Source organism: Meleagris gallopavo, chromosome 2 (genome assembly GCF_000146605.3).
Source record: "Meleagris gallopavo isolate NT-WF06-2002-E0010 breed Aviagen turkey brand Nicholas breeding stock chromosome 2, Turkey_5.1, whole genome shotgun sequence".
Classification (NCBI taxonomy): domain Eukaryota; kingdom Metazoa; phylum Chordata; class Aves; order Galliformes; family Phasianidae; genus Meleagris; species Meleagris gallopavo.
Window position 1 is genome coordinate 63,290,916 of NC_015012.2, and position 25,191 is coordinate 63,316,106.

General features: G+C 35.2%; 1 protein-coding gene across 2 annotated transcripts in view; it reads left to right on the forward strand.

The window, feature by feature from the left end:
• The first annotated feature begins 6 nt into the window (after positions 1 to 6).
• The window catches only part of LOC100544802 (adenylate kinase 9), a 40,339-nt gene continuing 15,154 nt past the window's right edge, over positions 7 to 25,191 (forward strand). For both annotated transcript variants that reach the window (XM_019613046.2, XM_010707519.3), the window contains exons 1-17: positions 7 to 122; positions 420 to 543; positions 3,194 to 3,257; positions 5,380 to 5,432; positions 5,518 to 5,614; positions 10,232 to 10,344; positions 12,420 to 12,593; positions 13,024 to 13,149; positions 13,527 to 13,601; positions 15,072 to 15,170; positions 16,365 to 16,504; positions 16,604 to 16,784; positions 17,224 to 17,383; positions 18,948 to 19,081; positions 19,740 to 19,896; positions 23,848 to 23,953; positions 24,283 to 24,350. In XM_019613046.2, the coding sequence (XP_019468591.1) occupies positions 427 to 543; positions 3,194 to 3,257; positions 5,380 to 5,432; positions 5,518 to 5,614; positions 10,232 to 10,344; positions 12,420 to 12,593; positions 13,024 to 13,149; positions 13,527 to 13,601; positions 15,072 to 15,170; positions 16,365 to 16,504; positions 16,604 to 16,784; positions 17,224 to 17,383; positions 18,948 to 19,081; positions 19,740 to 19,896; positions 23,848 to 23,953; positions 24,283 to 24,350 (1,864 nt within the window). In that variant the 5' untranslated portion in view covers positions 7 to 122; positions 420 to 426. The remainder of the gene's footprint in view (positions 123 to 419; positions 544 to 3,193; positions 3,258 to 5,379; positions 5,433 to 5,517; positions 5,615 to 10,231; positions 10,345 to 12,419; positions 12,594 to 13,023; positions 13,150 to 13,526; positions 13,602 to 15,071; positions 15,171 to 16,364; positions 16,505 to 16,603; positions 16,785 to 17,223; positions 17,384 to 18,947; positions 19,082 to 19,739; positions 19,897 to 23,847; positions 23,954 to 24,282; positions 24,351 to 25,191) is intronic.

The following is a 25,191-nucleotide window of genomic DNA, read 5'->3' on the forward strand; positions in this document are numbered from 1 at the left end:
ATCAGGAAGGGGCGGGGCTCTCCTGTTGCCGGGTGACGGGGACGCACACACGTGATGCTGCCGTTGCAATCTGGCTGCCCCAGGACTGCTGGGGAGGAGAGAGCCGTGGCACGGTTTGGGTGGTGAGTGTCAGAGCTGCTTTAAAAACGGCTAGAGACAATTGGAGAGGCAGGAAGAAAGAAGTTGTTATTAACGTTCATATGGCAGCAGGTGGAGATGGGGATGTTCCAATGGTGGTTCTGCTGAAGCAGCTCCAAGAGCTCATACATGCTGTGTGTATCGACTGAATGCTTTCCCTTCTTACAGCATCTTTTGTTACTAAGCAGTTTGTCTTATCACATTATTATTTTTAAGTATTTGCTATTTTATGCATGCATGAACTATATTTTATAACAAGCTTTTTTTTCTTCCAATCTCAGGTAACTTATGGCTTCCCAAGAAGAAAAACAGTCTCAACCCTTCACAGACATCTTTGATGAGGATGAAGCTGAAAAATTCTTTCTGTTGTCCAAGCCCACGTGCATAATGGTCCTTGGAAAGCCTGTAAGATGTCTGATAGAAGTTAACTGTTTTCCTTAGACACACTGCTAGCTTCTCTTTTCAAAAGCATTGGTGTAAGGACACTGCAATAAAACAGGGGGCTACTTTTTCATCTTTTCTACTAAGCAAATTCTGCAGGTTGAGGTAAAGATCCTGATCGCATCTAACAAGGCCAATTTTTTTGCCTGAATGACTACTCAACTACTCAGGTGTGCTAGGAAGTGGTATTCCTGTAATGAAAAGGCACATACTGGGGAATATCCCAACGGCAACTGGATAGTCTTTATATTATTTTACTATTCTAATTTTTAGTAAACTTGACAGGTTTAGGTTAGATATTAGAAGGAAGTTTTTCACACAGAGGGTGGTGACGCACTGGAACAGGTTGCCCAAGGAGGCTGTGGATGCCCCATCCCTGGAGGCATTCAAGGCCAGGCTGGATGTGGCTCTGGGCAGCCTGGTCTGATGGTTGGAGACCCTGCACATAGCAGGGGGGTTGAAACTCAATGATCATTGTGGTCCTTTTCAACCCAGGCCATTCTGTGATTCTATGACAAAGACATAAGTAGTCATGGAAGAATCTTCAGATTAATATACTGACTTACAGACATGCAATGAGATATTAAATATATTAATGACCTTTAACATAGTTATATGCTATGCAACCGGGAGTAAACTGAATTCCATCTTGCTACCCTGATGAGTTGTGCTGCATTAGAATTATAATTCAAGATTTCTCTTCTTTAAAAATGATTTGTGGTCTCTTTGATTTAGAGAAAAAAAAAAGATAATTTGTGATTATGAAGTTCTCAGATTTCTTCCTCTCAAGTGCAGAACATTTATGGGGTGGTTTTATATTAGCACTTCAGTGTGCTGAAGTGGGTTCTGAACAGATGGAAGTTTGCCTTATGTCTGAATTGAACCTGGTAGGCACTCAAGCATACCACTGGTGCTCTGTAAGCTGTTTTTCTCTTAAACAGTGTAACTGTCTCTGAAAGTATCTTCAGAACACTCCACCTCCAGTGTGAACAGATGTTCTCAAGCAGCTCTGCGTGTGATTTCATTAGGTACCATAACACAGTTTGAAATGACCATACAGAAATTTGCAGAGAAGTGATGTGTAACTACAACAACCCTTCAGTTCCTACTGACCCACCAAAGCACACCCCAAGTCCCTCTGTCTGGGCCACACCAGATAGTAATGTACACCCATCCTGCATTGTGTACTTTGCCAGCACATATCATCAAAAGACAGTGGCAGATTATATCATGAGAAATGTCTATAGAGCTGAGATGCAGATACAACATTTCCTTTCTTCAAAGACTTCTTTCACCAGGCTGAAAGACTCCCAGTCCTTAGTGTGTGTATAGTTATCTATTATTTCTACACCTTGGCTCCAGGATAATGCTCAGCTGCAAATCTTTACTTATGACCAAAAGGAGAAAGAAGCCAAGGAGTTGTTCTGCAATTGGATGAGATGCAAGCATCACAGAGTGAGAGCATAAGGTTGTAGCTGAAAAGTGAACCTCAGTCAGCATGAGTCTTTAAAGAATGCATTCAGATCTGCAGAAAACTAGAGTGGTCTGGCTTGTCTCGTTTAAATAAACAGTCTCCTAGCTTTCTATGGAAAAGTAGATTCACATTTTTAGAGACTGAAAACATAAAATGCTCATTGAAAGACAATGCGAAAAACAGAAAGGAGAGATTCTCTTTCAAAATCATTGCATTCAACAATTGATTGATATTAATACTAGACAGATATACAGGTTTTAACAAAGGGTTGGAAATGAAGAATCCTGGCCAAGAGAGCAGAATTTTAAACATTCTATTTCTATGATAATATATTTTATTTATATGGCTGATGTGTCCACCTAACTTATTTAAGGTGATTCTTTTAAGCTAAAACATAGTGCCATTGAAGCTAAGCCAAATGCATATATTCTCATCACACCATCACATCTGAGAGATGTAAGTTATGACTAGACTGTGTTTACTGATATAATGTTAATTGAGAGAGCAGTTTGTCTTTTTTTTTTTTAGTATTTTTCAATAACAGTGTTAATCTAGGGCGTGTAGACTGTCAAAGAAAGGTCTTCTTGAATGCCCTTGACAAAAGGGCATATTCCTAGCGGTAGAAGCTTGTGAGATTTGCAAAATCCTACTGAGGTAGACATACTCATAAAGAACTCATTATTTATTCTTGGTTACGTTTGTTCCTCTGAATTAATTTAAAGGATAAAATAAGGATTTGATCTGTATCTAAAACAGATTTGGGAAGCAATTAGGGTAGTTTTTATGTATTCATTGTTTTAGTCAAAGAATACTATCCATATGTCTCTTAGAAATAACTGAAGAGATTTTCATCATAATTTGCTTTGGGACTGAAGATAATAAATTTCAGTGTTGCAGCTTCTCACAGGAATTTATCAGCAAATCATAGCTGAGCTTTAAACAGAATTACTCACTAATAAAGTTAGTACTATTACTTTGGAGCTACTCAACTGCAAAGGGCAATAGCAGTGAATTAGCAATGCTATGAAGTGTAAAATAAATGGTATTATAATGAATGTTTATGTTTTTCTAGTGCATAAGTCAGAAGTCCTAGTCCTGATGGCTGGTTTTAACTGTTTTTATAATATTTTTCTTTTTAAGGGTTCTGGAAAGAAAACATTAGCTAGAAAACTAGCACAAATATGGAAATGCATTTTAATAGAAGGTAAACATGCACTATGTTTGGAGCATTGTATTAAATTCATTATACCTTTTGTTTTAGAAGGAGATACATGTAACATGATAACCAACTTACATCCTCAATCCTGTAAAGTGATTCATGTGATTCTTTTAGTTAATGTGAAGGGAGCTGATTGAAGTCCAGGGAGCACAGAACAGATCATGAAAAAATAGAAGGATCTTCCCTTTCTGTGTTTGTCCTGTGCATAATACTAGGTGGAGGGGGGGCGGGGAGAAGGGAGGAGCAAGGGAGTGAGGAGGGGGGATGTACTCCAAGAAACAGAAGCACAGTTTTTATATCAGTGTAAGAAATCATGGAAGGAATGTAGCTGGCACTTTCAAATTTCTAAAACAAAAAAGCCCAATGATTTGTTTCAGAAGTCATAGCTAAGCTCTCTCATTATGCACTAGAATACAAGATACAATTTCATCTGAGGTTGGAAGGGTCCTTAAAGCCAATCTGGTTCCAACCCACTGCTGTGGACAGGGCTGCCAGCCCCCAGCTCAGCTGCCCAGGGTCCCATCCAACCTGGCCTTGAATGCCTTCAGGGATGGAGCAGCTACAGCTTCTCTGGGCAGCCTGTGCTAGTTCCTCTCCACTTCTGAGTAAAGGATGGTAACATCTAACCTAAATCTCCCCTGTTTCAAGTTAAAGTTATTTCCCCTTTGTCCTGTCACTCTCAGACTATGTAAAAAGTCAGTCTCCCTCCTATTTATAATTTCCCTTTAAGTACCAGAAGGCTGCAATGAGGTCTCCCCGCAGCCTTTTCTTCTCCAGACTGAATAAGCCAAGCTCCCTCAGCCTGTTTTTGTAGGAGAACTTCTCCAGCCTCATCAAGTTATCTTGGATCATCTCTTCATCTCACGTGTGCCTTAACATGTCTTCAGGTGGATCTGCTCCATGATCTTCCCAGGCATAGACATAAGGCTCACCAGCCTGTAGTTCCCCAGGTCTTGCTTTCTTCCTTTCTTAAAAATGGGAGCAACGTCTCCCTTTTCCCAGTCACCTAGGACTTCACCTGAAAACCATGACTTTTCAAATATGATGGAGAGTGGGTTGACAACCACAGAATTATACATCTAATTGTATAAAAATCTGGTTTGGTGGGTTAACCCTGATATTATGAATTAACCATTTCAATATCAATTTCCATTATATTTTTTCTTTAAAGTGTACCCTCAGTATTTCTAACTGCTCTAATAGAAGCCCTCCAAGGGACATTGTAACATTTCATGTTTCTGTGAATATATAGGGTTATTTATCAAATGAAGTATCTTTATCTCATTTTGAAGGCTTTGGATTATAATATGAAAAAAAAATCAGTATGAGGAAAGTGGTTTTTTTATTTAAATATAGAATTTTTAGCTAACGAGATTGATTAATACCTCGTCCAAAACATAGGTTAGATTAAATTCAAAATGAATTCATGAATTAAGCCAATCCACATTGCTCAAATGTACTTAAACCAGTACTAACAAATATCTACCAAGTTGCTTTTTAAAAATCTTAGGCAGTCTATTGTGGCAATATAATCTTTGTCATTTTAAAGTTTTTATTAATGATCACTGTAAATCTCACTTATTACATTTTTATGTCCATTATTTAGTTATTTGTAGTAAATTCAGACAGCGTCTTAGCTTTTTTTTGCTCACTATGCTTCTACTAATCTTTTTTACTGTGATGTATCCACACGTGTGCATACACACACTTTCCTTCAACATTTGCCAATAGCTTGTTTTCATTTTGAATATGAAAAAAATTAAACATGCAGAACCATAATTTAGCTCAGAAGGGAACTTTAGAGGTCACAGAGTATCACTAAAGTGTCAACCAGAGAAGATTGCTCAAGGATATGTCCTTTTAAGTGTGAAATATCCCCAAGGAGTGAGACTCCACCATCTCACTGGGCAGCACTTTCAAATGTTTGCCCACTGTCATAATCATAATCAACCCAAGGGTACAGAGGTAGCTGAATTAAGCAATTGCATGTATGTGTGTTTGTATGTATGTAGTATATATATGTGTGTGTGCCTGCATTGACGTATCTGTATATAAAATAAATTTTATGAATTATATTAACTTTATTCTATCTGATGTGCTTCTGCAGCTTTGGAAGTAATTCAAATGAATATTCATGAAGAAACAGAATATGGGCTTAAGGTAAAAAGTGTAATCTGACAATAAATTTTGTCACATTCTTGGCAAATATACATTGTATAAGGCTATGTTTTGCATTTTACCTTAGTGTCAAGAATTGCTTTTCAAAGGTCAAAGTATTTCTGAAGAACTTGTTACAGAAATGATTCTGAAAAAGATTGAGTCACCAGAAGTTGCACATTTTGGTAAGTCTACTTATAGCCTAAACTTCCAAGAATAAGCTAACCACAATTTTGTCAAACTTTGTATCTATTACTGCTGAAATATATGTAATGGTATGTTAGACTGTAGCTCCTTGGTTGTGCACCTCAGGTTGTGGAACATCTCTAAACAGAGAGTGTATTTTAGGACTGTTTTACCAATATCATAGTTCAGAATGCGTCATTCCAATCCAATTCATTTTGAGAAGATGAATGATAAGTGTTGCAATGACTTTCATTGGATAGTGAGATAGTGTCATCTGAATATAAAGTTGTGGGATTTAAAGTACAGAATTTTGGCTTGAATACTTCTGTAACAATGAACAAACAAATAAATAAATAATTACCAGCAAAATATTTTAAACATTTAAGATATTGACAAAGAAGGAAAAGATTATTTGAAGTGTGAGGTAGTAAAGTCTACACAATTGTTTATTCTCTTTCCTTTTTCTCACTGAGACTGGGTTATGAGAAAGTAGTATATTTTTCTGGTACAGACTTCAATTTGAAATGTCCATTATAGGAAAGAGTCAGGTATACTGCCAAGAACATGTCAAATTTCTACTGCTCTGCAAGCCAGCAAGTTTCAGTAAGCTTTTAGTTTTAAAGTTTTTGTTCCTTCTCTGGACCAAGACTCAATATTCTACAAAAGAAGCGGTCTTACCTGGTGAAGCCAGGCTTTTGGAACAGTGGGCAAAAAACAGATAAATAAGGAAGAAGTAGGAAAAAAAAGGAGGTGATTGGGAAACAGACATTTGAATGAAAATGCTACTATTATTTTGTAAGGTCAGGACTTTAATAAAAGCCTGAAGAGAAGTCTATTTAATGTGATTTTTCATCTCTGAGTCAGTCTGATGATGTACGTCTAAGATGTGTGTATAACAGAAGACCGCAGAGATCCTATAGACTGTAAACATGAGGTCGATAAATTTGGCTCTTGTAGGCAAGCCATTTTTTATATTACAGATTCCCAAAATGAGGATGTAGTAGAACAGACTATGTCCTCACTATTTTTTCTAGTAACTAGAAGTCATCTCCAGAACCAATTTTTGTTAAGTATTTTCCAGCTCTAATTAACTTTTTACTTGGCAACTATTATCTTAATATGTAGGTTGCTTTAGAAATAATGCTTTCTATTTATTTCCATGGAAACTACAACAGATACAAAGAGCACTATTTGATACTCTATTTGATACTCTATTTGAGAGAGCACATTCTCAGCTACAAGGCACTGTTTTTCAGCACAGGCACTACCATTACGTATGCATTTTCACCAGATGAATAAAAGCCTGCATGCCATGCTCATAAAAATCTGCACCAGCAGAGATGACCCGCTGTTGCTTTCATCACTGCTGAAATGTAACACTCACTGCCTCACAGTGCTCACATCCACTGTTTGGTCTCCATGAATACTCGGAAAGCATTTATGAATGTCAGTAGGTGCCAATTTTTCCACATGGAGGAATTCAATAACCCACCTTAGCTTCATCTGCATTTCCATGCCAGATTCCATTCTGTCAGACCGTCCCTCTGCTCTCATCCGTCATATAGCAAAAGTGTAATGCAATATTGGCAGGAAAGTTCAACCTCTACTGCCGTACCACCAACATCCACCTCTGACACTGTGGGCCAACGTAACAAAGTGGGAGACATTACTTTCAGAGCAGCCTTTGTATATTCTTCTTGCTTGGAAAATAAGCACATACTATCTTGGGAACTGATGTGCCAGAGGTATTAAGAAGTGCTAAAACAACTGGTAATATTTAAAATTGTAAGTCACTATATAAAGAGTTTAATTTTTTGAGATCTTAATGAGGGCAAATATGAAGCTGCTAAGCTGTTTCTCAGAATAAGAAGTGTCTCTTTAAAAAAAAATAATAATAATAACGAGCAAGCTTGTATTTCAGGATTGTAGGTAAGAAGTTACAGAATAATAACCTTTATGTAGCTGACATGCTTGCTATTTTTTTTAATAGAACAAGAAAACGATCAAGTTCGTATCATGTTAGCCTAAATAATGTTTGCAAAAGAAAATTATTTGTCCTTGTCACAGGAGAAAACTGATCAATTCATAGAATCAGAGAAAAGCTTGGGATGGAGGGGACCTTAGAACCCACCCAGTCCCAACCCCATGCTATGGGCAGGGCTGCTACCCTCAGCTGTCCAGGGCCCCATCCAACCTGGCCTGGAGTGCCTCCAGTGATGGGACACCCACAGCTTCTCTGGGCAACTGTGCCAGTGCCTCACCACTCTCTCAGCAAAGAATTTCCACCCGATATCGAATCTAAATCCCCCTTTTAATTTACAAGCATTACCCCTTGTTCTATCACTGTCAGACAATTTAGAACATCAGTCTTCCTCCTGCTTTCAATCTCCCTTTAAGTACTGGAAGGCCAGATCCTTCTCCAGACTGAAGAAGCCCAGCACCCTCAACCAAAAAAAAAGGGCTCCATCCCTCTGATCATCTCTGGACAGCTCCACATCCTTTTCATGCTGGCTGCCCCGCACATAGACACAATACTACAGAAGGGGCCTCATAAGGGCAAAGGAGGAGTGAAAAATCACCTCCCTCAGCCTGCAGGCCACCCATCATGTGATGCCACTCAGGACACAGATGGCCTTCTGAGCTGCGAGTGCACACTGCTGGCTCATATTCAGCTTTCCATCCACGAGAACCCCCAGGACCTTCTCTGCAGGGCTGGTCTCAGTGCATGATTTAAATCAAATCATGATGAAAGTTGTTGATTGATTTATTAATGGTAAGTTATTAACTGACAATCAGTGAACTGGAATTCACTGTATGGGTTCAATATCAGCCACACCATAGATACACCACGAGATTAAGCACTTCCCAGATGTAAACACCTACAAATTGCTGAAGTCCTAAAACTTGAATATACTCAAACTTGCAGGGTTCTGCATGCAAACCTTCTCTCAGAGTTGGGTGGGTATTAGAAGCACACATGCCTTCTTTTGAGAGTGCATTCTGTTGGAAACACGGGTGCTCCTGCCTCATATGTGAGTGCCTTCTGTTGGAAACACAGCACACATACTCCTGCCTCATGTGTGCCATTTCCTCTAATCTAATCCATATACCATTGAGAAAGCTCCCCGGAAGTTCTCATATGCATGCTGGAGGTGTGGGTCTCTTTCTTACAGAAATGCAAGTTGCTTGCAGCACTTGACATGGAGGCTGTTCTGTCAGGCCTAAACAGAAGTTGGTAATGCTGGCCAATCAAGACTGATTTGGCTGCCGTTAACTTGTTCCCATTCTAAGGTCTTTTCCCTCAAATTGTAATCTTTCTTTAGTGTTTCTTTTCCAGTTGATTCCTCCTTTTCTCAAAATCTCCTAGTAATCTGCTGCTTACTCTTTGATCTGTTTGATGATTGTCTTATGGAAGCTTCTTCATTGTTAGTTTCCCCACAGCATCATCAGCCTGGGGTAAAGCAAACAGTTTGGGATAATTTGCGTATGTGTTGCATAAGATGCTACATTCACATTATTTTCAGGTCAGGTGTTGCTAACTAAGTTTTTATTAGCAGAAGTTGTGCAAGCTTCCTGCATCTCACTGCCTACTAGAATCTTCTGCATATATCAACAAACCAGAGTCCAAGTTTTGTCTCCCAGAGGAATGACTGCACACTGTATTCTCTCTTACTTAGGCTCTTCCATAAATTTTACATTTGAGGCTTCCCAAAGGGAGAGGAGTCTTCAGTTCTAGCAGCTGTAGCAAAGGCTGCTGCTATGTTTTTGGATTGCATAGACTTGCATATAAAGTTTGTCACATAAAATCTTAAGCACTTGGAGTATGCACCATTTCTCTGAGGGAATATTCTCATCTTTTTTTTTTCAGTCTCTCACTGTGGCTTCATGAACATTGAGTTCCTCATGATAGAGTTGTTATTGTATTGTATGCACTTATTGGTAGTTACAGTACTTCCCTGGGAACTTGAAGCCAAGGTACTAATATTTCTGGGGCAGTGCATACTAATACTAGGAAAAATGTATCATTACCATCATGCCTGTCATGCATAGTCAGTGTCTTTGCTGAAAAGGACTCAACATTGTTAATCCTGATTGTATGGATGCTTGCCAAGTTGTTATGTATAGGGTGTGCACAGTGCCTCCTCTTGAGAGGATTTGACACCCAGGAGCACTGTGTATATTCCACAGAGGAGTTCGGGCTCCTTTTATTGCCAATGCAAGCAATGGCTTTTAAAGGCTATTGTGGCTATTTTTGCAATATCTTTCACAATGCCTTTTAGTGGCAAAAAATGTTCCCTAAAAGCTTATTTTCTTTTAGTCACTATAATACAAGTTAGGTACACGAAGTAGATTGTCTGAGTATGATCCTTAATGTCTACATAGTTCTGAGTACAACTGAGTTAACAGGCTTTCAGAGTCCTGTATTATGTTGAAACAAATACATTTATGTATGTATTTAATTTGGAGGAGACATAAGTGTATATTTTTTTTAACAGTGTTATATACATGGTTTAAAATTGTGCCACTATATAGATGTTACCTCTGAAGGAGGTAAGTATAACTACTTATATGTTTGTCATAACTTTCTAAAAGATTTATTAAAATGTATTCTGCAGGTTATGTTCTCAGTGGATTTCCTTCTCTCTCAGAGGAATATATGACTGTTTCACAGCAAATGGAGAAAATAAAAAATCTGAACTTAAAACCAGATTTCCTGATTAACATTAAGGTAATGTCACTTGCTAGTCATTTGCCTAATTATTAGAAGACTTACTGCATGAGTCAGAAGATAGTATTTTCTCCTATGCTTTTGAGTATAGCATTTATTGAGAAGTAATTAATTGTTCTCTTTTAAGGGAAATAGAATTCCACTAGTTTGTTTTATAATAAGCATTAATCATGTAAAATAATAAGTATTTCCTATAACTCAGTAAAATCTACCGTCCTTCTTGCAATGTTTCATTCTTTCCTCATACTCTGAATGTGTCGAATGGTCTTCAGAGACAACACTGAATAGTAAGCTTCGGGTATTATACTCCAAAATTTTTATTCTAGTTGTCATATCTACATGGTTTGTCAGATGCTAAGACTTCATGCATGGGCCAACTCTATCACTTTGCCAGATCTGAGGTAGTATTTTAATGACAAAGTTTTTACTTTCCTTACTTTTCAGACTTAATCTGTTTGACGATGCACAGTCAAAATGCTTGAACACCTATTTCAAACTTTTTTTTCTATTCTCTTGGAAAGGTCATAAAAGACCAGACAAAAATATTTTTGTGCTGTTTTCCAGTTTGCTTTTATTTTTTTCAACTACAGAAGGTCAATCTTTTCTTTAATACTAGATAGTGAGGAACCCCTGTTCTTGAAAATTCATATTGTTTGGTTTCATGTGGAGTAGTACAAATAGAGGAGTGATTCCATCTACACTATAAATAAAACAGAATTATTTACTTCATGTTCTTACATCATCTTCTCTTCTGGAAAGAAGACTGAGACTGAATGTTCATTAAAATCTTTGGCCCAAATTCAAATAAAAATTTTGCCTTCAATTTTAGTGTGTTTCAGCAGTATTCACAGACATGTCAGAATGGTAACTATTTTCATTACATCAAAAAAAAAAGAAAGAAAGAAAAAAAAGAAAGAAGGGGCATAGTATATTACCCTAGAACAATCAAATACTATTGTTACAGACAAATCTAGAGAAGTTTTGTTTTCCAAGAAAAGTGACAGAAAACCTTTGAAAAAATATCTGACCAAATTTCTTCTTCCCAATTTCAAAATGTGCTATGTCATCTGGCATCCTATGTCAGTCATGTGTCTCTTAGAGCAGAAATATAGAAATATCCTGAAGTATTGTTGTATTTCAAGGGATACTTTAGGTAATGTGTGTAGTATGCCTTTCGCTAGCAATGTGACATCAGAAACTCTGTCTTCCTCTGTAGAAATTGATTCTCCCTTTTTCTGCCACCTTTTTAATTCACTGACTACATTGCTTTCTTGTCATCTCAAATTTTTCACTCATGTTTGAAGGATAAATTTTAGTAATTCAGAAGGGAAGAAAAATTATTTATCATGTTCCACCTACAGTTCCACAGCAGAATTTTAAGATATCAATTTTAAGGCTATATCCAGATTTACCCGTTGTCCTGGTTTCTGCCAAGACAGTGTTGATAGCAAATAGTTCTATTTTATTTCCAAATCTCTCCCTCATTCCATTTGGGAGGGCGGGAAGGAGTGATCAAAGAACTGTATTATGTTAACCTGCCTGCCAGGTTAAACCACAAGATCTGTGTCTAATGTTAAACTAATATACTCTGCAGGGATTTTTGCAGAAAAACCCATGCTTATTCTTCCAGAGCTTCAAACTGCTGAGAATCTTTAACCTCTGAGACAGTAACACTATATTTTTGGTAACAGTAAAGATCTACAAGGTCAGAGGTGCCTACTAAAATTGATTTAGCATTGACTGCAAGAGCAATCACAAGCCTGTCTGCAAATGAGTTATTCCTGAACTACAGCTGAAAATAACTTAATATGGCAAAATGTGTTCAAGTACTAGCTGCATTGCTGATACAAAATGTAAAATGCTGAAGGGGAAAAACGTATTAAATATTTTATTTTTGCCCCAAGTAACTTTGCTGTTGGTGAATGTTTTTATTTGCTTAGAAGATGTTAGAGAAGAAGTTTAGGAATTCAAATATTTGCCAGAGTTTCCCATTCCCCATATTCTGCAAGTTTAGGAAGCATATTATGATTATAGCAGTACACTAAATACATTTCCTGTTACATATTCCTTGGTAGTGTTCAGACTATGACTTATGCCAAAGAATATCAGGACAAAGGCAACGCCCTGATTCAGGGCAAGTATATCAGAGGAATCAGTGGGATCCTAATCTTATAGAAAAACAAAAGAAAAATAGTGATCAGCTTGAAGAGGAGAATGAAGAAGTTGAAGCTGAAGAGATGGAAGAAGAGGTAAGCAATAATAATTTCTAAAGAGTTTAAAGTATTAAAATGTACTGCAGATAAAGCAGAACAAATTCCAACATTCTAAAATATCACCATACTAGATCATGAACTAATTTTGCTGAGTTCTAATCTTAATTCAGTTCCTGTTCTTCTTTAAGCAATGTGGAGTAATTAAAATTAAATTGATAGCTTAATAAAATTAATATTAAAATGATAGGTTTAAATAACAGCAAATGCTGATTAATGTATAGCTCAACCTAGAATCAGCCTTGAACTTAAAAGTCAGTGAAGTGTTTCTTGCCCTAAGTTAAAAGGTTGGGTCACTCATTGAAGTACTCCAGGAAATTATCATATTTACTTCTGGTTGTAGACAAAATTTAGTTTAGAACATTATTTTATTTCTTTACACTGAAGTATTTAACTTTTGCTTCCTCAGATTGTGCAAGATTCACTTACAATGTCAGAAATGATTCATCAGTTAGTGCAAAGGCCCGAAGATATGCTTGAAAATATAGAGGAAAGAGTTGGCTTGTATAAGGATACAGTGCTTCCTTCTTTAGAAGTAAGGAAAAAAAACCAAAACATCAGGATGATGCTTAACTAAAGATTGTTTAAAATATCATACAATATTTTCAGTTTTTGTTTGTTTATTTGTTTGTTCTTATTTGAGACATTTCATGGAGGTGAGCACAAGGCATGCTACAACATTTCCCCAAGTTCTGAAATACATACTGAAATCAATAGTACAAAATTTTCATATCTGATTGTTGATTTTACTCTGCAATCCTGAGATTTTTTAAGACATCAGTTCAATTAATCTTGATTTTACTGAAATCCCCAGTAGTTCAAGCTTTGATACTTACAGGAACAAAATGAGCTTCAGTGTGATTATCTGGTTAACTATACTCAACTGATGAATGTGTCTCTGTTCTTAAACAGGATTTGATGGCTGAACAGGGTTCACAGTATCTTATTGAACTGGATGGAAATCAGGAACCAGATGAACTTCTTGCTGTAAGTAAGCTATGTACCAACTTAATTAATTTCCACCAGACATTAATTTCTCATTTCTGTGGATTGCTTGCTTTCGTAAGATGTTAACAAATTTTTAAGTTCAGCATAAAACCTCACCTAATTATTATTATAAAGCATCACCTTTGAAATGTGTACTTCTATTGCTCTGTAAAACAATTATACAATTTGCAGAGCTCCAGGCTTACATGTATGGTACAGGGTGATATTTTCAGGTAGACCACAATCACTTCTATAGTGTGTTCTTCCCTTTTTAATGCTTTATAGCTTTTTATGCTTATATATTAGTCTCAAGAATAATTACAAGCATGTGAAATTAAAACATTTTTGGTAAGATATATTTACAGAACTGGCTTAACGTGCTGGTATCTGAAATAATGACAGTATTTTTATGATCTTTGATACTGCTTTACAGTGTTTTACAGTGCTTTACAGACTTTCATTATTTTCCCTTTGACAGTTCTGCTGAGTCTTTGTGTTTAGATTCTTAGCTTTTAACTCAGCAACTTATTCTCCCTATTAAAAATTACAATGACAAAATTTGATGATAAATAATCTTATCCCCTGCCTCAGCTGTAAGAGTTGCTTTAAATATGAATCTAAAATATAGAGTTGAAAATGAAGGGAGAGATTGTCTTTGACTGTGGGGAAGGTGAGCTGTTCATGTACATTCTCTTCTCCTGTTTGAAATGAATTGAGTAAAGTTTTGTATGTAAATTTATGCTTGACTATGTCCTATGTCCTATGGATCATACAGAAAAAAAAAAAAAATCACATTCCTTTGCACAGCCAGTATGTGAAATTTCATCATATATGATTTGTGAACATCACAATCAAAGGTTTATACAAAATGCAATAAAGTTGTTTAATGCTTTCCAACTATTTTACCTATGAATAAGGCAAAAAACTACTATGGAACTATTCCATGCAGGACAAAATTAGGTTTTTCATTTCAAGAACTCTTGCATTCCAGCAAGATTATATTTAGGAAATATTTCAATTAAATTCATTATCATTTGGTTTTCATTAGCAGGCAGGATTAAGTGTCTTTTTAAATACATTACCCAAAGTTGTATGACTTTCAACTGTGCATAATATTCTGGTTGCCTAAGGAGATTTTCCTTCTTCTGCCGTCCTCTTGGCACGGAATGGAGCTCATCTGAAAACTTCCACAGCTCTGTAGGAAATAATCCTTCCCAGTCTATTCCTTTACAAGACTTGGGATTCACAGCACAACGAGCAGATAAAAGGCTGTGATTTTCCACTGCCTATATCCAAATTGTCTGTTAGAGCTCTTCTGAATAACTATCAGTGCTCCAAGCTAGAAATCGGATCTTGGTGTATATGTGGCCATTACATAAATAATAAGTTGCAATTTGAAAAACACTTTAGGAATCCTTTCAGATCATAAAGGCAGTTTTGACTGGTACTGAGTCAGTTATTTCCTTTCAGTCAGTGGTAATTCGACTTCAGTCAATGGGTGTTCGAAACGGAGCTCCTATAATCAGGCTTCAGAGTCAGCAAGAAGAAATGCTGGAGGGATTGGAAAATGTAAGTGTGTTTTTCTGAAATGTGATTGATTGCAATAATTATTAAAATAGTTTTTATTTTCTGTAGTGAACTTACACTATAACATCTTTGTTTCATTGCAACCAGTTTTTTCTGCCATACAATAAGGGCATATTTTGCAGCTTCATGTTCTAGAAATGCAAATTTAAGATAATTATGGAGTTGAAATCCACCTAAAACTTTGAAAAAAGATCTGCAATTAATGAAAATAAGTTAGGTGATTTTAATTAAATTTTGAACAAAATATTTGTTTCAGCACTGAAGGAAGAATAATTTGTTTAAAGAAAATAAACATTAGTCAATTTTATCTCTTTTAGATTAAATACATTCTATCTTATTGATCTATCATATCACCTTCTTCTGAAACGTGCTGCTGCATTCTTTTTGAGATTTGGGTAATAGAATGCACATAGCAATAAAGAGGAGAGTAGGATTTACGTAGTAGTAGATGTACCTAAATGTTTTATTCTCTCTTTCCTAAACATTCAGTTTGTTTTTCGGTTTGCTGTTGGGCATTGATCAAGTATTTTCATTGAAGTGTGTATTGTAACTTCAAGATCTATTCTTGAGCAATAAGAGTCAATAACAGCTCATTATTTTCTATGTAAAACTGGTATTTTAATTCCCAGCTTCATAGATTCTGAAGGTTCTTCAGCAGTTCTTCAGCACTTGTCTGTACTATTCTGGGTAAATTAAAGTAAACATAAACTTGAGAATTCACTCACTATTTGCCTTCTTTATTAGATTTATTACACTTAATCTTATCACATGATGTTTCTGTGTACTTAAAAGGATTATTTTGGTCTTGTTATTTCCTGATCTTGTTCCTTTCTTCATCCTTTATTGAAGAAAGCTTGGCCATTTTCTGTCTTCACCAATAAATGGCTTATTTGTACCTCTTTATCTTTTTAAACTTCTGGAAATAATTATTGAAGCCTACAGGAACTATTTTAAGTACTTTTTGATTAAATAAAATTTAAAACCTGAATAGTTTTGCTCTGCAAGTCTGATATATGTATGTCTTTTTAAAAATATTGTTTAAAGCATGCTTTGATTTTCTGTTTAGATTTGTTTGCTCTCCAGTAAAATATTGCATAAAGTTAATTTACACACAACAAGGCCCATATCACTTCAGGCAAAAATTGCATATGCATTTATTTCTGTTTTAATAAACAGGATGAGCTTTTCCGTGTTCTGTCATCATTCAAGCTAATAGCACCCAGGTACCGATGGCGTAGAAGCAGGTGGGGACAGGTATGTCCTGTGGCTCTAAAGAAGGGTGATATTGTAATGGGAATCCCAGACTTGGCTGTTAGGTGAGTGGAATTTGACACTTACTTTTATTTGTTTTGTTTGTTTGTTTCTTTGTTTTTAAGACAGCTGTTTAAATTTGTTATCTTCTCTTCTGTTTTAAGTTTTCTAGGTAAAATGTACACGCTGTCATCCCCAGAGGCACTGAAAACATTTATGTTGAATCCACGCCCTTACTTGTTACCACCAATGCCAATGCCTCCTTGTAAAGTTCTAGTATTTGGCCCTCCAGTGTCAGGGAGAACAACTGTTTGTAACCTAATTGCAAACAAATACAAAGGAAAGGTAGGTTTATATATGTTTTCTGTAACATGAGTATCAGCTGAGATTTAGGAGTCTGTTAAATACATTCTTCTTTTTGTTGTGTCATTAACATACATACAGCAAACATTAGCAAACATACTGGAAGCAGACATTATGCAAACGGTAATTTAGTGAAATTCATTTACATAAAATACATATTTTTCTCGTCAATGTCACACAAATATTTCTCAGTTATTTATCTGAGCAAAAGAATACTATGAATATATAGACATGCATAACTTAATTAAATGTAATCACAGATTAAAAAATATATTATGCACACATGAAGAACCCACTTAAATTATAAGTAAATCTTTCTGAAATTTGCAGTTTTTCCAAATTCCTTTCACTGTGTAGTTGCTGGGTCCAATCTTGTATGTGTCTTCTGTACTATTTATATTTTTTCAAATAATTTCTCTAGGTTCTTGATATGGCTGAACTCATTCAATCACATGTGGAAGAATTAAGAGAAAAAAAAATTGAGCAAATACGAAGGGATGCAACAGAAAAGGCTATAACAGCAGTGAAAAATAGGTCTGAAGAGGAGAGTAGTACAGAAGAATCTGCTGTCATCCCAGAAGGTAAAAAGTAAATCCTAGCTATTCTAACCATGCTATTCCATGCTGTCATAGTGTCTTGCCAGTTAAAAAGTGAAAGATAATCTTGTTCTCCTCACTTAAACTTGTAGGACTATTTTAAATTTTTTTCCTTCTTGCTTATTTTCAGAAGCCTAAAAAGAAATACTTAATTTTGTCATATCTAGATTAGTTAACTTATTAATACTGTATCAGTGTAAGGAAAGAAAAAAACCAGTAACTTTTGTAGATGCTAAGTAAGTGTTCAGGTAATAAGTTTGGCGTTTTCATTTACATTTTGTCTTTTTATAGCATAAGATCATTGCAAACTGTTTGATAGATAAGGGAATAGGTGTACATACACACACACACAAAAACCAACTAAATAAAGAGAAGACTGAAATTAAGAATGTGAATTTTTGGTCCCTTTAATGTGAGAAATTTAAAAGCATGCTGAGTTTTAATTTCTCTTGTTGAAATATAGCTAAACAGATTATTTTAGTTTGTAAATATGACATGGTTTACATATACTGGGTTTTATTTTCATACAGATGAGACTGACATCTCATCTGAAGCAAGGAAGATGTTATTAGATAGATCCAATTAATGGATGTTGATTTAATATATTTATAAGAATCTAAAATAGAAACGAAATACATGTACAATATGAGGTTATTTTTACATATATGTCTTTTTAAAGAAAAACAATTGTTCCTTCAGTTATACTCTTCTTTTGACGCACTTTAACAGGAAAAGATATTAGAAATTACTGAAGAAATATCAATTTCTTTGCATGGAGAAGTAGAATTTAGCATCTTTAGCAATGATAAGAGTAAAATCTGTTCTTTTCTTATGGTTGGTTGGGTTTTGTGGATTTTGTTTGTTTTCAGATTGGAAACACTTAGAAAGACATTGTCTCTTTCCCAGGGAGCTGGTAACGTGAAAAAAAAAAAAAAAACAACAACACAATGCAGCAAAACAACATGTAAAGTTGTGCATGTAAAAATAAGAATACAATCACTGAAAAATACTGACATCATTACAGGAAGTAAATATGACTTTTTTCCTTATTATTAAAAAATTTCAACAATTGCAGTCCGTTGTTTCAGCCATAATAACAAAATATGAATCCAATGTGAATATTGATATACTGACTTGAATTATGATTTGTATCAATTTTTAATTATTCTGGTCAAAGTTTTGATTTAGGAATCAGAGAAATCAAATCAAAGGAAATTCTCAGGTACCGTCTAGTATAATAAATATTCTGTCCATATTTAATCAATATTTTACTTAGTAATAGAAAACACTGGAAAATTTAAAGATATTTTTTTTTTAACTAGGAGAACAGTTACTCTAAAAGATCCTATACCTTATCATTATAAGACATCTCCCAGAAATGCTTTCAGAGAGACTATTTGATTCTTTCACAATACTATTCTGTAATATTGCTTACAATGACTGCTACGCTGTACTTATGCTGTGGTTGCAGTTCATTGCCAAGTAGTTATTCCTGATCAGAGGAGAAATATGAAAATTGTGAAGTGCTTTAAAAAATCTGTTTTGTTAGAAATGTCAGAGTTGACTGCTGACCACCCAGAAGTTCAAGCAGTGGTGGAAGAAGCTGTGAAAAGGGCATCAGAATCTGAAGTTGTACTCTCACCTGAAATATATGCAGAAATACTGGAGAGAGCTATTGCAGAGGTAAAACTACATGTACTCCACAGGAAAGCACTTTCTTTCTAAGGAGTCTATAATATTTTAGACGTTATTAATACATATTCTTAATTTTATAATTTGTAAGATCGGTCACATAGTCTGAAAGCTTATATTGAGTTGTTTAGAGATTGAGTAAGAGCATGACAGTCAAATCTATTGAAGGCTAATATAAAAATAATATGTGTGTATCAGCCTATATCTTGTAAAGTTCCTGGGCTACAAACTGTCACAGACTGGGAGAATTTTCTCAGGGAAGTATCATAGTATACTTACTCCATTCTTACATATTTAGTCACTGTTAAAGATCCTAACATCAGACAAAGTGTTTGAAAATAATTTCATTTGGAGATTTACTCTAGAATCATGAATAGGTTTAAATTCATGCACTGTTTGTATGTCTTGAAACTGGAACCTAAACTGTTTATAGCCCTAGAAAATGATTGATATATCCATCTGTCTTTGTTTAAAATGTTTTTATTGAACTCATATATATGAAGTTGTAAATGTCCTTTTATTGACATGATATTACTAATAAAGAAAGAGTGATAACATTTAGGAAGTTATTTGTATTGTACAGTCTTTTGAAAGATCTCACAGTCTATATTAGTCTTCTTTTGTTACTGAACCTGACATTTTATAACAGCTTATGAAGAAGAACAAAGACAGGTTTCCTGGTGCTCCAGAAAAAGGAGGATGGGTAGTGGATAACTATCCTTTGTCAGAAGGTCACTGGTCAGCTTTGTCAGAAAGAGGACTTCTGCCTGACACTGTTGTCTGTCTTAAGGATACAGAAAATGATGGTTAGTAAACACTTATAAAACTTAACCTTTTCTCTTTTCTGTGTTGGTATTTGTACATAAAGCACATTTTCAACAAAAAATGGTAATTTTGGCCCATTTATAAAGTTTTGGAGATCTGCCTCAGATTTCTTATAGTTTAGATTAAGAGAACTAACAGAATCAAAACCAGAAATACTTTATAAAAGCAGTATTCTTCTACATACAAATCTGTTTACAATCAGCACTACTAGTAAGTAGCACTGGACTCTCACAGACTTTCTATTGCAGACTTTTGTATTCTCTGGCTGGCTGGCCATCAGTTTGTAATGTGATTTTAGCCACATTTCTCTGCCTGTGCTTTCGTTACCCTGCTTGTAAAAACTGATTATGGGTTACAAACTTTCTCTGCTTAAGAGAAAAGTGGGGAGTACCTACACGCAGGTGTATCTTGTTCTCCATCCTGATGACAAAAATGACTGAGGAACTTCCTACCCAGCTTGATACAATAGCTTAATATCCATGAATTGAGATGAAGAGATTTTACTTTTAAGGTTTCAAGCAAGAAGAAAGGTTGCTACCATATATGAAAAACTAAACAGATTCATGTATTATTATAAGTTTTGATTGCCAAATCATGTCTTAATGGATTAATTGATTTATATTACACAGCAAGTTTCATTGCCCAGTGACAATTTATATAATCATTACTTGCTCAACCCAATCCATTATCAAAATGTCTTACATTAGTAAGAACTGCCCCTTAAGAAAGGAGTGTCTCCACATACTTAGTGTACAGCCAGGTGTGAGAATTGGTCCAGAGAGCCTTTCAATCCCTTGTCCCTGAACAAATCAAGCTTATACAATTTATTTAACTTATCTTCACAACTCAGCTACAGTACCCAAATGACTTGTGAAATGTTATAACTTCTTAAATATCTTAACTGTAACAGAAATATTAAGTCATGGCTTGAAACAGTGATTGAGCACCTGGTGGAAGAGGCCAACCCAAAGGAGCTCAGGTATATGCAATGAACCTGAGTGACCGGAAGGGGTGGAGCCAGTATCCACCCCTTCCCAGACTTCATTTAAAGGTTGACAGGGGACCTGAGGGTATCTTGCTGGAGATCTTTGTTTACTTGAGGTATTTTGAAGATAAGTAAGCTTGTACTTACTAAATATAGACTTAAACAAGAACATTCTAGATCCTCTGTAAGCCAGAAAATCATATTTGCTACTGCTTTTACTCAAGAACTGCTCATCCCACATATTTCTAGAGAGAACTTTGGGACGTATTGCCTTTTGCTCGATCTTTGCTTCCCAGTAATTTCAAGAATGTTAAAACAATTATGAACATAATTTCTGGGATGCTGTGTATTGTCCTTTCTTCCATTGACAAAAAGTACCTTAATTTATGTAGTTGGCATGTAGTAAGCTAATGTTAATAGCGTTATTACAGTAACAAGCAGAACAACATGATGTAATGTTAACAGCATGTATGATTAGTTAATACTAAACTGCAAACAGCAGTACAGTTTTAACCTTTTCTGTGGGGAAAGGACTGAGGTGGGATAGATGCTTTCGGAATTATTTACTTGTTCTCCACTTCTCAGTATTGAACCGTTTAGTGTATTAACTAGATAAATGAGAAGATTAACTAATAGTCTTTATTCTATACCAGAGAGTTTGGGAGTAAATAACTCATCTTGGAAACCATATTGATACTGGTCAATAATAGTTGCCCTTCTATTTTTCCTTTTAGAAAGGGCAGACTTGCGGTCCATTGCAGAGGCTTTCAAACGAAGATCTCACTAGGGCTTTCAAAGTGTTGTTTTTTTTTTTTCCTGAATTGCACACCTGTCTGTTATTGCCACTAGTTCTCAAAATTTAGCTGTAGATTCTGTATTTTACACAATCTTTATTTATTGTACTTCATTTCTGTGCTTTACATTCAAGTAAGCCATGACCTTCTGTTTCTCCGGTCAGATAGTTGGCAGATTCTTTAAACCCTAGGTATAAGTATAAGCATTCCCATCTAGAAGTGAGACATTAAAATTCAAAACTTATGCTTGCAGCTCTGATGTTACCTGTTTGAACTAACACTGTCATGGTTTTTATATCACGTAGCAATAAAGATTGCTTTCTTAATTGGTTGTATGTTCCATTTGTTTGTACGTTTCAGTAGATTTTAAGCTTGGAAAGAAATCTACCGTTCAATTATTGAGTTGATAGTGAAACTATAGACTAATTTCATACCTGTATCAGACTTTTATATAAATCAGTGTCAGTTTTATTTTTCCTCAAAGTTTCATTTGGGATGAGAGGAAATGAATTAACTTTAAATGATAAAAGTTATATTTTTACTGTCTCAGATTGAAACAAGCAATGTGCAAACTGAATACAAGACATACTATCTATAGTCTACCATAACAATTAAAAGTGAAATGCAGTACTTGCATAGCAGACTCCGGATTGCATTAAAACAGGACATTGTAAGAATACTGTTCTATCAAGCAGAAGCAGATCAGCTGTCTGAGAACCTGTTCTGTTAGCAAGCTTGTTTCTGGTTAATACCAGTGGTAGGTATTCCTAAATCAGCCACTTGGAACATAGCTAATTTATTATCAGTTATTCTAAAGGCTTATTAGCTACTTGCTCAATTTTATCAAGTAATTCTGAAATAATTTATCAGCTATTCTTCCTTTGAGTGAGGGACAACATATGCTGATATCCAAAGAACAGAAAATGGTTGGAATTCTAGACTCATAGATAGTACAGTAATTATGATTCCTGTAGACGTCCGTATGTGATTCCATAACATATGGAATAATTAATACTGTTTGGCATTGCTGCTATTCATAACACTATGAGAAAACACAAGGATGGGGAAGTGCATGCCTGGGCCACCAGGTCAGGCCACTGAAAGCTCTCACTATTTTTTCTTTTTCTTTTTTTTTAAGACTAGTCAGACAATTACCTAAATATGAGTTTTCAAACTACATTTTGAAAATGCCCTTTACTCACCCTCCATTTTCTAAAGTTATATTTACTTGAAAGAATCAATTTTGAGTAATGCCATTCACATGAAATTATCATCTGTTTCAATGAATGCAGACTCAATGTTCCTAATAGTTAAAAAACATGTTCTCAAATTTACTTAAAAAATGCATATTTTTCTTTACATGAATTGAGAACAATGAATACATGAGATATGGAAGGAATGAGTAAGGTGAAAGACCCAAGTTCATTTTGTCTGCTATATGACTTGTCTGAAAATTTTTGCTTATACCTATGTTCTCTTGAATTCAGCTTTGTTCTTTTTTTTCCACTGGGGTGACTTATTTATTAACTCTTGATTTGATTCTCACTTCTTTCTGTCCCTGAATAATAATGTAGTACTGGAGTTTATATTTTCTGCAGCATTTTGAGTCACTACTTTGTAAACTGCTCCCTGAGGTAATCTATATTAGCATAGCTGAACTGATTGAAATGAATTTCAGCCACACAGCCATAAATCTATTTGCCAAAGAGCAAATAGTAGAGCTTCTGGAATGAACAGTGTATTCTTCCTTTCTGTCAACCAGCTTTAGTGGTATATGTATGCGTAATCTTTGTATCTTTATTTGAATGTTTTTCATTTGTTTCTTCATAGTTTCCTTTGTACGCATCCAAACAAAATAAATGCCAGAGTAATGAATGATATATGGAAGTATAAGATAAATCCTCTCAGTGCTCTATTCCCTTACAATCTTAATCATAACTATTTCGTATCCCAGCCTCATTTTATTAGGTGCTTGAAATTGAAAACAAAACTCTAAAACCTTAGGAAGAGGAATTATAATATTTCACTGGTGTGTATGCTTTTTCCAGGCTTTAAAAAGAAGTCATAGAGTTGTTTATCATTTTTATAGCTCAAAGAATTTCAGGCTTGTACAGCTACATACAGTTAATTATTGTTATATAACTGTATTGCAGGAGGCTGTATATTACACAGAACATACTTAGCAAATAAGGATGAAATTAATTCTAAGATCTTGAGAAGACTAGCAGATGAAGCATTAAAAAAGGAAGAAGAGGAAAGGTAAAATACTCAATGTTGGAACATTTGAAATTACTACAAGAAAATTCCAGCCTTACTTTGTATTGAAGGTATCAGTGCATTTATCGATCAACACAAGTGCACTAAAAAAGTATATTAAGCATGGTCCTGGTGGATATGTAGTAATCAAGTATGGGTTAACTTTGAGAGATATCTTATTAGATTAATATCTACATGGCAAAAGACTGTTTTGCTAAATTCAGTTTCATCAGCCTTTTTGTTACAATGGTACAGTAACCTCTTAGATTTGATTTTTATTTTGCTTCAGTAATTTTTATATAAGTCTAAGATTAATAATCTTTCCCTTATAGAAGGGAAATGCAAGAGATGCTGGCACCAGAAGAAGAAGAGCAATCTCAAGAGGATGCTGAGGAGAAAGGTGAAAGCATATATTATTTGACTTTATCTGTATTTCAAATGACTGAGCAAATCTGTATTTATGCAGATCTTACAGGTTTGGTTTTTTTATTTTTATTTTTTTTTACATTCAGCAGCTAGAAAAATTATTTTGTATTGCTATCTGTAGATGCTTCACTGATTCGGGCACTCATTTTTATGTGATGTTCTTAATGGATGCTGCAGAATAAAGATGTATATTAAATCAATCAGCACAGTTATCTTTCAATAAATCTGAAGGGCAGAACTCTATCTCCTGTCTAGTAACTTATTCTAAGTGGGTTATTAATTATCTTCATACTTCAACTCAAAATCTGTATTAGTTAGAAAACATTGAGCTGTTTGCTAAATTCTAACAGAAAATGATGAAACGTGCTTGCCTCCAGAAAGCTCAGCCGAAAGCACTAAAAGGGGAACTGAAATTATTTCAGTAGTGGGTCTGTTAGCATGTGTTAAGAATTGCTGAATCCAGTAGCAACATATGTTGCAAATTGCCAAATTCAATAACTCACTGTAGGTGAGGCTGCTGAGCTCCATGTCCCCACGTCCAGCTAGTAATGAGTCTGAGTATGCATTCCCAATCTCCTTTTCATCCCCTTTGCTCTCTTATCCATGCTTGTTCTTCCCCAATCCACTTTGATCCCTTCTTTTTCTTGCTTTTGTCCTTTTTTTGAAATTACTCACATAATGAGTCTTTCAGAATCTCGAACTGTTATTCTTAGCATTTTCTAGTGAATCTCATTCCCCTGTAGGGAGTAATCACAGAATCATAAAATGGATTAGGTTGAAGGGAACCTTAAAGATCATCCAGTCCCACCCACCTG